The sequence below is a fragment of the Gasterosteus aculeatus genome, chromosome 10 (assembly GCF_964276395.1).
Source record: "Gasterosteus aculeatus chromosome 10, fGasAcu3.hap1.1, whole genome shotgun sequence".
In the NCBI taxonomy this organism is placed as follows: Eukaryota; Metazoa; Chordata; class Actinopteri; order Perciformes; family Gasterosteidae; genus Gasterosteus; species Gasterosteus aculeatus.
The window spans coordinates 15,258,801-15,273,934 of record NC_135697.1 but is presented as its reverse complement, the minus strand read 5'-3'; the positions used below and the strand labels follow the sequence as shown (position 1 = coordinate 15,273,934).

The 15,134-nt window shown below is 44.2% G+C and overlaps 2 protein-coding genes and 1 long non-coding RNA gene across 4 annotated transcripts; 1 reads left to right on the top strand and 2 right to left on the bottom strand.

Annotated features, from left to right (window-relative positions):
- Positions 1-3,709: 3,709 nt before the first annotated feature.
- On the top strand, positions 3,710-6,651 carry LOC144383470 (uncharacterized). Of its 2 annotated transcripts, XR_013450885.1 has the most exons (3): positions 3,710-3,827; positions 4,300-4,384; positions 4,505-4,961. It is a non-coding gene; the product is annotated as an uncharacterized LOC144383470 (long non-coding RNA). The 2 variants fall into 2 exon arrangements; XR_013450884.1 differs by lacking the exon at positions 3,710-3,827 and having other exon boundaries at positions 4,265-4,384; positions 4,505-6,651.
- A 239-nt stretch (positions 6,652-6,890) lies between these two features.
- On the bottom strand, positions 6,891-8,878 carry txnl4a (thioredoxin-like 4A). Its single transcript, XM_040189561.2, has 4 exons — positions 8,694-8,878; positions 8,250-8,429; positions 7,532-7,635; positions 6,891-7,390 (listed from the first exon to the last, which is right to left on the bottom strand). The coding sequence occupies exons 2-4, from the start codon at positions 8,400-8,402 to the stop codon at positions 7,219-7,221; spliced, it is 429 nt and encodes a 142-aa protein (XP_040045495.1). The 5' UTR covers positions 8,403-8,429; positions 8,694-8,878; the 3' UTR covers positions 6,891-7,218.
- Positions 8,879-9,154: 276 nt separating this feature from the next.
- Positions 9,155-14,776, bottom strand: LOC120826947 (E3 ubiquitin-protein ligase ZNRF2). Its single transcript, XM_040189560.2, has 4 exons — positions 14,025-14,776; positions 12,660-12,755; positions 11,504-11,609; positions 9,155-10,675 (listed from the first exon to the last, which is right to left on the bottom strand). Exons 1-4 carry the CDS (start codon positions 14,344-14,346, stop codon positions 10,618-10,620), a joined length of 582 nt encoding a protein of 193 aa, XP_040045494.1. The 5' UTR covers positions 14,347-14,776; the 3' UTR covers positions 9,155-10,617.
- Between the last annotated feature and the right edge of the window lie 358 nt (positions 14,777-15,134).

The following is a 15,134-nucleotide window of genomic DNA, read 5'->3' as shown; positions in this document are numbered from 1 at the left end:
ATGATCCTGCTATAGGAGCTAATAATAAATTGTGGTTACTTAGTGAACTAGGATCCTTCTCACTCCTGAATTCATTAATGTTTTTTACTCTTATGTTCTTTAAAAAACTTTCAGTTTTCAGTTCCTCAGTTCAGTTCCTCCGGAACAAAGTCTGGTTTCAGAGTTGACAGTCAATCGTAGTGCTGAACCAAAGTGAAAACCAGGAGATTTTAATGAGTAACTAAATAAGGGTCTTCCCGTTTCAGTGGTCAACCTTCTGACTGCTACTTTCACAACTGCAAACTTCCCTGTGATGACACTCTACAAACATTGTACAAATGATAAAAGCTTGCAGCATTTTGATAATGCATCCTGCAGACACACATCCATGGAGATCGGAGGTGGAGGTGGTGCTGCAGTGGTTCACACCCTGCCGTCAGCTGGCAACGAAGCGCCGCCGCCGACACGAGGGGGAGATCAAAGGCCATAAAGCGAGAGAAGCGTTACATTTTGTCGCTACTTCGTCGTCAGACTTTCTCTCCGCAGAGCTGTAAGCGGAGGAACGGAGCAGAACGTCCGTCACTGAAGCTCATTGAGTGGGAGGTTTTTACTTAGTTACAACTTAGTCTGTTGTGATACTGTAATTAGTTTGTGTATCTGACCCCCCAGTACTTTAACCCTGCGGCCATCTGTTGAGCTAACAGGTCCTGAGGATGGATCGTGACATTTGAGGCCTGTGCGGTACGTAAATGGTGGCATCTGTTGGTTTTTGGAGCACAGCGGGTCAACCGTGGTGGCCTGAGGCACCTTCTGACCGTGTGACCCCAGTGACTCCAGTCACTGTCTCGCTTCACCAATAGCATCATCGATGCCACTCAGAATATTTCTTTTGGAAACAATTCGATCTATTTAATCAGTGCATCCAAACAGTCAAACTGGAGTCTCACAGTTGTGGCAGGCATGCCCCCCCCCCCCCCCCCCCCCCACCCTTCCCACTAATGACTGAGAAATGCACGGGGCCAGATGTTCTCTTTGAAACAACAAAGGCTTTTTTTTCCCTGTTGTCTGTGAACAAACATCAACCTTGGTTCCCTCTGACCAACTCAACTCCAGGATCTCACCACGCCGTGAAATTTAACTCTTTATGCCTTAAAGGGGAGATTCACACCAGTGTCTTTGTGTGAGTGTGTGTGTGTGTGTGTGTGTGTGTGTGTGCGCGCGCCAGATTGAAAAGGCAGATGCCGCAGAGACACATGATCATCACCTGCTCTGAAAGACAGCGGCTCTGCGGTGAAGGAGACCAAAATGAATAAATAGCTGGTATCCAAGGATACTGGGGGAGGATGGTGAGTGAGTGGATTTGCATAAGCTTCTAGGGAAAGTTTGCCTCCAGAGGAACCGACTGTATGCAGTCCCTCAGTCCATCAAGATGAATTAATGATCGCTAAGCCGCTCAGTAACTTGGTTAATAGCAAAAGACGTCTCTGTTTCATGCTCGTTATCTGATGACCGAACTCTGAATGCTCCTAAAAAACGCGTGTTAGCTGTGAGATTGAAAGCATGATTCAGCTGATTGAGCACAAGATGTCCACTCTGCAATATGCGGAAGACAGACTTGAAGGGTTTTATACGTTAATAACGGTATTGCCAACCAGCGCCGTAGATTATTTAAACAAGAACTTTTATTTTTTAGGTCAGTCGTCCCATCCTGCTTGCCGTTGCATGAACGGCAGCGATAGCCTGTGGTTTGTCGGCCTGTACTCAGAAGGGTTCAGTCCTCACAAAAGCAAGCTTTATGAATTATGTAGAGTAAAGTGCACCGGCACCATTAAGGTGAGTCTCACCTTAAAAATCAAAGGCTGAAGAAACTTATTTCAGGTTTGATCCAGTCATGTTTTAAATATTTTAAATGTCAGCTGTTAGTTCCGGACCAAATGAATAAATTCAACACAGAAATCCAATTTGTCATGAAAGACTGGATTCTCTCGATGGGACAGGATGTCTTTAACAAGTATGTTTACAATGCAGTGAAGTTTTATTGCCTTTCGTGTTGGATTTTCATTTGTTAGAAGAAGAAGAGGTTGTTTCTATTTGCTAGTTTTTGGAGTAAAAAAGTGTCCGTTGTGAGTTTGACAATGTCAAAGAGCAATGCTAAATCTGTGCAGTACTCTTTGAGAGATAATCATACTCAATCATTCTTTTGAATGTGTCAAAGGGCAGATTCAGCCCACACTCTCCCTCCATGACTCTCACCAGCTACTGTAAATGTTGGTGCGCCACATCGATGAGCGTGTGGGCAGCTGGTGAGCTGGCAGCATGCGAGCACTACACGGGCCATCGGAGTCGAGAAAAAGAGCTTTTATAGTATCAGTTTCGGCCGACTGGCTTTAGTCGTGAACGTTAAATGACATCTTTTAAAAAAATATATTTGTGGCCTAATTTATGTAGTTTTTTTCCAAAACATTTTTCGACTTATTTTGACATTTTTGACCAAATTTTCTAGGTAAATTTTTTTTTTTGAAAAATGGTTTGAAAAAAAGTTGAAAGAAATACTACCTGAAAAATGTCATGAAAAATAGAAAAAAAAATGTTTTTATTTTTTTAAGGTCCGTGAAAAATATCGTTGAAAAAAAAGAAATATTGGGTCGTAAGTCCAATTATTTTGTCTAAAAATCAAATCAAATTATATTATGTTGAAATATTTTATGGAAAGAAAGTACAGAAATATTAGTTTTTTTTTAAATAGTCAAAATTTGTCAAAAAGAAATCTTGAAATTTAAAATTGGAAAAGAAATGTTAAAATAGGTTTTATTTATTTAAAAAATATATTTTAAATATCTAAAACAGAAAGTTGAAAATATTATCAAAATAAGTCAAAATATTACGCGTTTAAAATGTTTTTAAAATAAGTCAAAAAATTGTAGGTAACCGTAACCTGACAAACATGCATCCACACTCACATGCATCAAACATGCATCCACACTCACAGACACGTTCACCTCGTGCTTCCTCCAATCTGCAGTCACTCTTCTGTCGCCCCACCTCCTCCTCCTTTATGCCTATTTCTGTCATCTTATTTACAGTCATTGATAGTCCCCCCCCCTCCATCCACTCTCCTCCATCCCTTCCTATCTCACCCTCCCGTGGTCTCCCTGCCCCGGTACCACCCCCGCTGAGCTGACGTGGTTAGTACAGTCTGCCTGTGCTCTCTCCTTATAAGGGCAAAATACATTGACAGAGGCACATAATGGGGGCTGTACCAGTGTGGGCAGATAGGTAGGGGGACGATGGCTTCAAACAGAACGGGTGAAAGATGATGGAGAGGCCCGAGGAGCAGAGATGAGTTTACTGGGAACAGGAAGGAGGAGGGATGAAGATGGCCACAGACGGAGGGCGATGGGGATTGTGTAATTTCAGTGGTGCAGGACAGATGTGTGTTTTGTTGCATACATTTTCTGTCTAATGTGAATTATGTGAAGATACAGTTTTACTCCCTGAACTGGATGTCATAACAGGGTACAACATACAAAGAGTATGAATATAAACCTTTGTTAAATGAACCACTCATAAAATGAACGACATAAATAAACCATATGAGTCAATTACGTAGCATATTCTTCACTGCATGGACTTTATTTCTGAAATGCAGAAAAGCTTAATAAGATATTTGTTATCCCCAAAGGTAGCTGACACAGAAAACTGTCCCGGCTTATTGGCTGGAAGCATTGCTCAGAAACTCCATCTCCACCAATCAGCAGCCTGCAGCATCAGCGTTGTTAACAATGGCTGTCATCAATGAATCACCGGCATCCTGTTCATCCTCCTCACCATCATCACACGTCATCATGGTAATCATATTGGTATGAACATGTCCCATCGGGTGATCACATGTCACATGTCACAAGAGTATTGATCACTTATACAAAATTGAATCAAACAAAAAGCTTTGGATCCATTAAATATGGTCATGTGCACTTTCTAGTAAGGCAAATATTGATCTGAAATATTCAATGGGTGCACCAGCAGTTTTTTTCTCCATGAATGAAGTTGGTGTTGGTGTAAAATGCAAAATCGTGGTGTGGATTTATCTCAAAAAACGCACCCACCTCTTCGTTTTCACGGCGGTGAATGACGAGTAAACTGACAATCAAGTGTAAAATAAGCAGAGTAATTTAGCGGTGAGAGAAAGGAGAAAACTGTCACGGTACAAAACGAGGTTTATGGATCAAACGTGTGTGTGTGTGGTGTGTGTGTGTGCGCGCGTCTGCTGCTCCTGTTGGTTCAGCTGGAGCGTTTCTCAGCATCACACCTCCTGTGCAGCAGGAGGCCCGGTCTGGCGGCGAGGACCGGCTGGGCGCTAATTGGGCCTGAAGCTTCTGAATGGCGGCGCCTGCCGTGAATGGAGGTGAATACGCAGAGCGTCATGTGATCCACGTGTGTTTGTCCAGATGTGTAAACGCACCTCCTGGTAGCTCTTTCCGTTTAGTTAGATGGACTAACCCCCCCTCCTCTATTTTGTTTGCAGATGAAGGGTACGGCACCCCTTGGGGAGTGATGCAGGAGAGAGATGCCGATCCATTTAGTCGCAGGTCCCCAAGGAGCACGAGAGAAGGGAATTAAACCAACACGACACCCGGCTGCTAACTGTGTCAGCATCTAAAGGAGGCGGGCAAGGGGCGGTTAGGTGTGTTTCAGTATGAAACATCTGCTCTTAATCCGCACCAACCCGATGGCTATACCCCCATGGGGGGACTCAAACCCACTGAAGAGCGTACGCAACTGAGCAGTTCCTAAAAGAAAACCGATCGGATGGACCCACAGGATCGTGATGGAGTTTGCAGATACGCCTTTTGCTCACCGTGTCTCATGTTAGTGGGAACTTTCTCCTCACGTCTCCCCATCGTGTTGCCCAGTGCTCCCCCTCGCCCCCCCTTTGAAGGAGTCAGGGAGTGAAAAGAGAGATGAGTCTTAATAGATCTCTCCTGTGTGCCGCTTCTGTGAAGAGGGCCGTGATAAAACCCACGAGGAGAGAGTTCATGGGACGAGACGTGGAGGGAAAAGGTGACACGGATTTACACGGTGGGAGATTTGCTAACCGGACGACTCGGTACATTAATTAAGTTGATATTGTTTAAATGACAATGACAAAAGGCGACGTTGACTGAGCCGCGCTGAGGACTCAGGTTGACCACGAGGGCGACGAGCCAGCGGCCGTTGGACGAGGCGCGGTGACCGCGGTTACCGGGCAAAGGGGAGGGCTGTTTGTGCATAATGTGTGCGTCTGCAGCCGTGGGGGTTGGGGTGTCCCAGAAATTGCCAATTGCCCTTCACCCTTCCCCCACGCTTGGGCACCCACGTGGAAAGTGACAGACTGAAAAGAGAGAGGGGGGCGCGGGGGGGGGGGGGGGGGGGAGAAGACAGAGAAGATGGAGGTATGCCAGCACGTCGTCCCCCTGGCACCAGATGATCCTCGTCTGCTGCAGCCTCTTCGTGCAGATCGATTTAAACACTATCAGTTGAAAACAGATCGGGATTACCACAGCGTTCAGAGGGGGGGGGGGGTGCATTACTTATATGATCATCAAAACAACACACAGACTGCACCGTACAGTTCGTCCCTCCGTGTCGCCATATGTGTGCAGACCGGCGTTCCCCAGTAAACCCTTCGTGTCCCCCTGAGGCAGAGACGATTTACAGTAATAGGGAACAACAACGCATGATAATATGAATTATGATGGACCGACGGAGGCGGCCTTTGCGCTCCATATGAAGCCCTGCAGGGACGGGTCAGACAAAGACAACAGCACGCCCGACTGCGGGTTAATGCAAGTGGAAAGGACGTGGGGGGCCCGGGGGGCGTCTATAGGTCCTCAATGTAGTCTACGCACAAGGGAAGATGAGGGAATTAGTATACGTGGAACTGTGAATACATGCCTGCCAGTGTACACACAGTGGGATAATGGGGTCACGCTGTGCTTTAAATTTATATGCTTTTGAGGGGGGTGGGGGGGGGAGGGGGGGTTGGTTGGTTGGTGTTTAAAGACCAGATACATGCAGTACAGCGAGTTGTCTCGAGGGGCCAAGAGAACACAAACATTGATTATGGGATTGAGGGTCAGGATATCTCAGGACACACGCATACTGAGGACACATCATTCCTCCCCGTTCACCTCGTCTAGCGCTCAACAAATTGGGACTCAGTCTGACTGTAAGGAGCTGACAGGTAACCGATGGGATCGACTGATATTTCTCTCACTGACTCCAATCGCAACCTCCTTTCTTTTCTTTTCTATGGTCATTTCCATTTGTTAACTGCCGAAAACTGTGAGGAAACCAAAGAGCCAGGGGAGGAAATGTGGCCAGTATATCAATATACAAGTAAAGCTGCGCCTTTTTGGTTATACAGTATGTCTAAAAAGTAATTGTGTGGTACTAGAACATTTCATTACCACATACTATTAAAAACCTTTATCTGACACATTAGACGAGGGGTTATTCGTGATTTGTAACTTCACTACGATTTTCTTTTTCTATACATAATGACTATGGGAGAGTTATTTTGACTTTTTATTATCTCATATTTACATGACCGTACACTTTTGAATTCTTTTGGATTAACCAATACATCAGTTTCATGTTCATATTATATCCTAAATAAAATGTTGAACCTGTGCCTGTACATAGTGCCTGAAAAATAGATTCCTTTAGCTAATCTATTTCCGTGGTAAATAGACACAGAACCTTTAGTAATAGAGGAATAAACATCTCTGGCTCCGCCTAGTGGAGGTCTTAGGAAATGCACTCAGACTTCAGTCACCATCAAAACAAATATGTGCCGATCTCAACTAATTATTTCCACTATACACGACTTTACTCTGAGTCGCCCTGAAAAGACAGAAAGCCAAAGCACCTACATCAATACACTTTAATATGTAAATGTACATTCATTACATTTTGGGAACTTTTTACTTGTTGTTTTTCTTCATCAGCACCTGTTTCCCAGAAAGGGGGCATTTTGAAAAGACACAACTTGTTGAAGAAAGTAAATCACACATCAGTCTGGACAGGAAACACAAACGATCAAGGCCATAACTCTGTATTGTCCGGTTTCAGAGGCAAAAAAAACGTATGAAAAAGATCTCCGATAACTTGTAGTCTGTGTGTCATATCACAGAATATGAAGAGGGATGAAAAATAACTCTTCTTAGACTTAAAAAGGTAAAAAATAAAATAATAAAATCAATATCTGTATTTTGTAGAGTAATCCTTTGGAGACACTACCAGACCTCTTCCTTTTCTGGCCCCGCGGTACACTGTTTCCACAATGTCTATCATCTCCTGCTTGTCCTCCATTGTCCAGTTGATCTTGTTGTTGTTACCAGTACCCAAATCAATCATGATGTGTTTGTTCCTGAAAAACAACAACAATATGGAGTCGTACAGTAATTCCTCAACGATGTCACACTTCATTAGAGACGTTTCTCGTATAGCAATCAGCTTACTTTAAATTCTGTTGGCTCGGATATTCTGAAATGTGACGGCGTGCCTTTACCTGAAGAAGAACATGACGGTGCAGGGGTCGTACAACTCGTACATCTTGTTGAAGTCAGGCACCTCTGTGATGTCCACCAGGTAAATGACTGCGAAATTTTTCACCTGTCAAGACAGAAGTAGAATAGCGACACAATAGTAAAACGTAAAATGTATCGCCATGAGCAGCAAAGTATTTAGCACTGCAGGCAGATCAACACAACAGGGAAAGGTTAGTTTGTGGATTAAGCAAGCCTGACTCTTTTATATCTTCCTTTTTAATAGGAATGTTTTCATTAAACAGCACTTTCGCCAAACGTTGTTGCTTTTCAATGTGCTTTATAAACACATTTGGATTAAATTTGATCCAAAAATTGAAAGTATGATATAAACCTAGTCCATAAACTGCAATGCATCACCTTAATAATGTATTATTGTATTATTATCTCCAAAAAGAGTCAAACATCTGTCAGAAATGATTGCAGACTCTTAAAATAAAATGCCAAGAGCATCAGAAAGTACTGATGAATCTTCACATGCATCTGGCACAGTATAAATCTGCACCATTCCAGAAAGGTGCCGTAGCCTGATTTTGTTACCTGCCAAATTTATGAATTCATCTTTAACAAGATTTAATGGGTGATAAAGTGGAGGAATCCGATTGTAAATAAGGCTCCAGACAGAATCACTATTTCATCTGGGTGTTAAGTAACGTTGGCCGTATCAGACATTAATCAAACCTTTTCAGCGATGCTGTAGAGAACCTCGTCCATTTTCATGCACGTTGGGTCCCAGTCATGCCCGAAGCGGATCACAAGGACTCGGTCCTCCTCGGACAGGATGGCTTGGTCCACCTGCCAGCCATTGTGGAGATGCGGTAGCATGTACGACATCTTGATTCCAAGCAGTCAGAGCCAAGGCTGAAAAAACCCCCACAAAGGATTCAAGCTTAATATAAATTGATCGATATTCAGAGTAACTACTTGTTTAAAAAACCGCTAACTAAATCTGCTCATAGCTTGGCGGGGAAAGTCCAGCAGATGTTCGGCAGTAGGCAACAGCTAACGCTAGCTTACAGCTAAGCTAGCTAGTGAGCTCGAGCTGGCGTTAGCCAAGGAAAAGTCTGAAAGGTGAAACAACGGAACTTAAAATGTTAGATTGGTACAAGAGACATAAAAACATACCTTTGAGTAGAAAAACAAATGCGGATTAAAAAGGTGGCTGTATAACAATATTGACACAAAACCCCGTTAACTGCTGGTGCTGCTGTTTGCGGTAATGGTACGTTACGTTCTTCACGCCGCACGTCATCAACAAAGCGACAGAGTGTCACTACGTGATTACGTCACGTGTACGTGTGCGCTTGTTTTTTTCTGTTACAGAAACATATCAATGATTAAACATTCACGACACTCCAGAAACATAATCAATGAACAGTCAGTCAGATGAACAACATTGGAAAAGTGAAATATTTAGATTCTCGTTATGATTCTCTGGTGTTTATCCAAAATCAAGATTGTTTGGGACATTTTGCAGTTAATTTACATAGGAGCTTGGATTGAAAAAAGCAAGCAAAAACTTCTGATGGAACAATCCAAATGTAGTAAATATACAATACAAAATCAAGACCATATTCATATGACTCCTGTACGAAGATGTATTCCTTGTTTTTGACTCATTTAAGGTGAACATTTCAAAGCCTTCTTCAATCAATACATGGACCAGTTACAATAAAACATACAAGCTACAAAGAACATTTTCTTTTACATCTTGCTAACATGTGGGGTTTCAGTCCGAATAACAAACGGAACAAGTCAAGACTAGGACAGTTTTATAAATAATAGTTGTCCTTTGAATGTTATCCTTTCCTGTAAACTGGCTTTATTGTGTTAAGAAGAATACCGTCTGAGGTACCGTCTGTCTCTGCAACACAACAGATCAAATTGTGCATATCCTCAGACGGCAACTCAATGTCATCCTTGCCCATGCATGCCTTCTGCTAGCAAGTCATCACATATCTTCCCTGCAGTCTATGACTGATAGAACAACTGCAAACTGCCGACTGCGTAGTCTGTGTGTCAATTTCTTCAACATTTTAGGAATACCTTTTTTTGAAATATCTCTGGTTAAGATCTATTTAGTATTTATCTTCGATTTTATCCCCCGTTTTCCAACCAATGAAGACAGAGTGAAATGCATCTCATTGGGGCTGAATCATTTCATTTCACATAAATATGTATAAAGATTATGCCTTTACATTTTACGGGTTTATATGTAGCATCGACACACAAAGACAAAACATTTATTGTTGTGCAAACCTTACAGTACAAATAGAAAGAACAAAGGCTGAAGGATTAAAGAAAACATTCCAGTCTATGACATAGCAGCATATTATGGCACTCCTCATGAGTAGGAATCCTTATTAAATGTCAATTAAATTTCAGACTGTCTCTGCTTTGACAGCAGGAAGTACACAATCACGTGGTTCTGAATGGGCGAAGGATCAACAAACTACTTCACCGTACACAATTTGGTCGAGGACACACGATTGCTTAAAAAAAAAAAAAAAAAAACGGGGTGATTTTTTTTCTACCAATTTCACAATAGAATCAGGATCTACATCCTACGATCAACACTGTAATCATCCCTTAAAGCTGAAAAGAGGCATTTCTAACTCCGAATGGCTGATTGTTTTTGCCTTGCACAAGAGCGGCCCTCAGCCTTCCGATCAAGTCTCAACAGTCTCTCGTCTGAATCTCTGCTGTGAGGAGACGCCGTCCGCGCAGCCACGTTGGTTACACAAGTCCTCTGCTACGAAACAACACCCCGCTCAGCACAACCACCCGGAGCCCAGGTTTCATCAACACACTTCAGGCCAGAAGGTGGCATAAGGATTCACATATTTTCTTCGAAGGTCCCACGACGTCCGGAGCAACGTACCCAGAGTTTATCTCTATTCCACGAGGCAATGCAGAGGACTCTGGTGAACAACAATGTCTTAACGTCCCTGAGGAGCTGTGATGCTCGGCTGGAACAGTTGCGATGAGGTCGGGGCGCAGAGTCCACCACGGGGACGGGCAGTCGCCTGAAGCGGTGCTCCTGCAGCTCCTAGTCGGAGGGATGCTCCGGACACGAGCGGTTCACCTCAAACCACTCGTCTATACACCTGGGAGAGGAAGACGGCAGAGTGAAAAAACACATTTGGTTCAAATAATCACAATAACAATCGCTATTTATTATTTGATCAAATTATCTCTTTATTTCATACATTTATATCAAATTACCTGGATGTAGATGTGTGTTTTCTCAAGCTATTTGATCTGGATGTCGATATTAGTTATATTATATCTGTATTATATTACATCTCGCTGTGCCTACTTGATTTCTTACCACACTCTTATCAGTCTGTTTAGTACGAGTCTACCATTGGTCGGCTTAGCTTAACCTAAAGAATGGAAACAGGGGAAAACCGCTAGCCTGGCTAGCATGAAGTTACTTTACAAAAGAGTTGGAGGTAAAGGTTTGTTCTTTGCACATTCTGCCAAATAAATTGCCAGACGGCAAACTTTGGGTCTAAAAAGTCTTGCATGATGTTCGTACCCTACAGGTGGTCACGGCTAAAGTGTAAGTTTATTTCTTAAAACTTGAGGAGATTTTTTTTGGTTGCCTAAATTTTCTTATTCAACACTCTGACGTACTTTGTTCCTCCTTCTCGTTTCACTTCTAGTTACAAAAAACCCAAATCCAAGATACTAAAAATGTTTTCAAGACCACAGAACCATGTTCTACAAGCCAATAATAATAATAACAGAGACTAGTTGATGCATAACAGAGACTAGTTGTACTTTCTGCAGACAGTATATGGTTCTTATGCTATTACAATGGAACATCTGTATTACTCGTATTCTAAACTGAAATTCAAAGTTCTACATCTACATTATTGCATTTCCACCCACAGTGCGTCTATTTATGCGTGTTTGTGTGTGTTCGTTACCCTTTATGGTAGATACAGAGGCAAGGCAGCCTGGCAATGGTGTCCCCCTGCTCCAGCTCATCCAAACAGATGGCACATTCCCCAGAGTCTCTGGACAGGATGTCCTCTGAGAAAAACAATACGGGTAAACGAAACTGAGGGAAGGGCTACCTCGCACACAAAACCACGCACATGTTCAGTTCAGTCACGCAATCCTGCACAACCATCTGTCTAACCTCCGGTACCAGAAGGCCCGTTGTCATGTGTGTCACAGGTGTCCCCCGTCAGTCAGTGATCGTGATTGCTGTCCTCTTTGGAGAAGAGCTTGACGGTGTATGTGAGTAAAAAGATGTGATGAAGTTTTCTCTTGTGTGTTTCTGTGCGCCTTAAGAGACCAGAAGCCCTTGTGTCGATGTCTGAGGCAAAGGAGTAACCGAACCACTCCATCAGTCTGTAATATGCAGGAATCCTGCAGCAGAGGTTAGATAAGCTCATTAAAATACAGGTGGACATATTTGACCGAGGGCTGAGGGGGAGGACGGAGGGAGGATTGTAGTGCCGTTACACATCCGTGTGCCTTTGATGAGCTACGACACACAGAACCGTCTGTGAGCTGCACGTACTGTACACCTGTCAGCACATGCGCATGCTGCTGGGAGTGTGCGCAGGTCTCCGAGCGCGTCAAACCCAAGCAATCTGCACTCGTCTCCATATGTGCAACGCTGTCAAACACACACTCTACTTGCACAGCGTGTGTGTGTGTGAGATACCAGCGGGAAGCCAACACAGTTAACACAAACACTGTGTAGATGTGCGGCTGTGTTGTATGACGTCTAGTACAACTGTAACGTCTGTGGCTAGTGCATTCTGGGATAAAAGCGAGACTGTGCCGCGGTCATTGACGATCACCCTCATTACCCAGCTGCAGAAGCAACATGGCGTACCATCGTGACGAAGGAAGGGAACACAGAGGCAACGGTCCAATGTCAACAAGAACATGTTGCATTCTTGCATAACCTTCATGTACTTGTACTTGTTTCCACTGCAGTTGTACGCGGTATTTTGCACGTGTGTATTGAACAATAATGACCAAGTGACACTGAAGCATAAGAGAATAACATGGCAGCTGTGGACGCCTCATAGCAAACCCTTCAACTTGCCCTCTTTCACTTCTTACTGTTGTAGGTGAGGCGTGTTTTGCTGAAACACATGAGCAGGTGCTTCTCGATTTCATCCGACGCCATGAACTTTGAGCACACAGGACAGTGGAAGCCTGCGGACGGGGACAAGAAGACAAGAAACGTGAAGACAAAGATGTGGCAACTTCTTTCTTTTTTTTAACATTTTTTTCCACAACAGAGGACGTGGGGCATGCGTTTGGTCTTACGTAGACCTGCAGGTCCATGCTTCATGGACTGCATGTATGAAATGCACAAAGTCATTTATTTATTCCCCGCTGTGTGCATCTTGTCAGCTGCACAGATGTTGGTCAGCGTGAGATAAGCTAAAAGTCTGTCTAAAATTATAACTCCTCAGTCGAGAGAATAACAACACACACACACACACACACACACACACCACGTATGCAGGCAGCTATCTGTGTGTTGCGAGCCTCGTGTTTGTGTTGTGTCATGTGTTTTTAGGGGAAGATAAGCCCGTGGGCACAACGTCAGGCCTGTGGGGTAACAGTCACATGGCTCCGATGAACAAAGGTTACAGATGAGGTTCTTAATGATTAGACGTCCCCGCCTGGAAATTTACAGGAAATCAACCGTGTTATGAAAGATGAGGAAATCGGAGCAACTCTCGGAGACCTCCAACGGCAAAAAAAACGATTCAGGAAACCAAGTTCAGTTGGCGGTGACGTCAGGGTGCCCCGACCCCGTCCTATACTCATAACAGGGCCGGTTTTGGTTTTGCTGTGGTCTGCTCTGCAGACAACCCACCAGTTAACAAACATCTAGGGTGTGTGTGTGTGTGTGTGCGTGCGCATGTGCGTCAGGCAATGTGTAACCAGCAGGAAGCTCTTATCTGCTGACCTACATAATGCACTCTCGCTCTCGGGTGGAGAGAATAACAGGCCGTGTTTTGCAAAACAGACGAAAGGCAAAAGGAGACTGAAGTACAGCGGAGCCACCTGTTGCTCCAGTTAACGCGCAGAAGTGCTAAACAAAGGGCTCAGTGAGGCATCACACTGCTATTACCATATGCCAGGTGTCATGTGTCAAATGGAAAAACACTAAGCAGCTTTGACAGCTATGGGCAGCCTGCAGCTTCTTTTGTAGTCAACATGAGCGGACACGCTGACTCTGATCCAACAACGATACCACCATCAAATGGTACAGTTATGGAACATGGGGTTAAAAAAAAAAACTTCAGTTAAGATAACGATGACGTCCAGCATAATAATAATTAAAAAATAATAATAAAAGACACGCAAAGAGTATTAAAAAGAAATGAGAAAATGTTAAAAGGCAGAAGAGCAATGACGTATCCCTGGTAGGAATGTGACTTTATTGCAAACTGTGGGACACAATCTTACCTCCCAGCAGATGCGGGGACAGGTGGGCCGGCAGCGAGCCGATGAGCAACCTGTGGCCCTCGGGCGGCGGCGCGCCCTCCTCGTCGCCCTCCGTGCCGCCGAGGCTCTGATTGAGTGCGCGCGACCCCGACCTGCCCCCCGCCGGGATACTGAGTCCAGAGCTGGTTGGCCCCCCGCCGGTGTAACGGATCCGGGGGCCGTCCGGTCCATTGGTGTACCTGAAGCCCGCAACCCGTCCCTCTCCGTGGCCAGATGGGAGGTCGGAGCTGGAATAAGCCCGAGTTCTGCCATCGAACGCAGGGGTGCTCTGCTTGGCCCCCATGCTGTTTCGATGGTGGGGGGGGGGGGAGCGTGTGTTTGCGCTTCGGAAGAACTCACCCACGACGCATGGCCACAGAGTTCTCAAGGACTGTCAGCAACAAAGGAAACAAGGGCGAGGCGATCCAACATCTTAAAGTTTCACCGTGCGTAAAGTGCGCACTTTCTCAAGCGTAACATCATTTCCCAAATGGGTGTTTGTCTGCCTTTCCCCTTTTTTATACAACAATGGAAAAAGGAAAAGGAAAAATGTCTTCAGGTAAAAGTAGTGGGTTCCTCCACCACGGGCGAGGACATTTGCGCAGGTGTTGACCAGCAGCTTGTCAGCTTCAAATTAGATTTTGAGCTCAACTGCGGCCGTCGGGGCAAGAAAAATAAAAGCACAGATTGCCCTCCTCCTTTCTGGGAGGCAACTCCGTCAATGTGCCCAAGTTCAGCGGGACATGGTTGAATTCCCTTCAAAGTAAACGCTGGTGTAAAAGCACCATTAACCATTAACCCTAAGAAGGGGGGGGCTGAAAGTTACTGTAATATAAAATTTAACAAAAGCAGCTGCGTTAGTACCTGCTGCTCTCCTTTCCTGCTTTACAAGGTAATGATGTAGTCGCTGCAGATAAGTTAAGTAAATATTATGCTTTTAATGGTCTTATCTGAACAATGTTACGCTTCACATTAAGTACATTTGGCTGATTACATTTTAAAAACTGTTCATCCATTCCATAGTTCAATATGGAAAATAACTAGCTGCAAAAGCGGTGGAAACAATAATAATATCTGAACTGTACTGAAAAC

What these genes read in the sequence shown, in the direction of transcription:
- txnl4a (XM_040189561.2), bottom strand. Translation starts at nt 8,402, where the DNA reads ATGTCGTACATGCTACCGCATCTCCACAATGGCTGGCAGGTGGACCAA. An exon ending in TCTACAGCATCGCTGAAAAG is followed by an intron (nt 7,636 to 8,249) that starts GTTTGATTAATG and finishes CTGTCTTGACAG; the next exon opens with GTGAAAAATTTCGCAGTCAT. An exon ending in ACCGTCATGTTCTTCTTCAG is followed by an intron (nt 7,391 to 7,531) that starts GTAAAGGCACGC and finishes GTTGTTTTTCAG; the next exon opens with GAACAAACACATCATGATTG.
- LOC120826947 (XM_040189560.2), bottom strand. Translation starts at nt 14,346, where the DNA reads ATGGGGGCCAAGCAGAGCACCCCTGCGTTCGATGGCAGAACTCGGGCT. An exon ending in AACACGCCTCACCTACAACA is followed by an intron (nt 11,610 to 12,659) that starts GTAAGAAGTGAA and finishes TGTTTTTCTCAG; the next exon opens with AGGACATCCTGTCCAGAGAC. An exon ending in CTCTGTATCTACCATAAAGG is followed by an intron (nt 10,676 to 11,503) that starts GTAACGAACACA and finishes TTCCTCTCCCAG; the next exon opens with GTGTATAGACGAGTGGTTTG.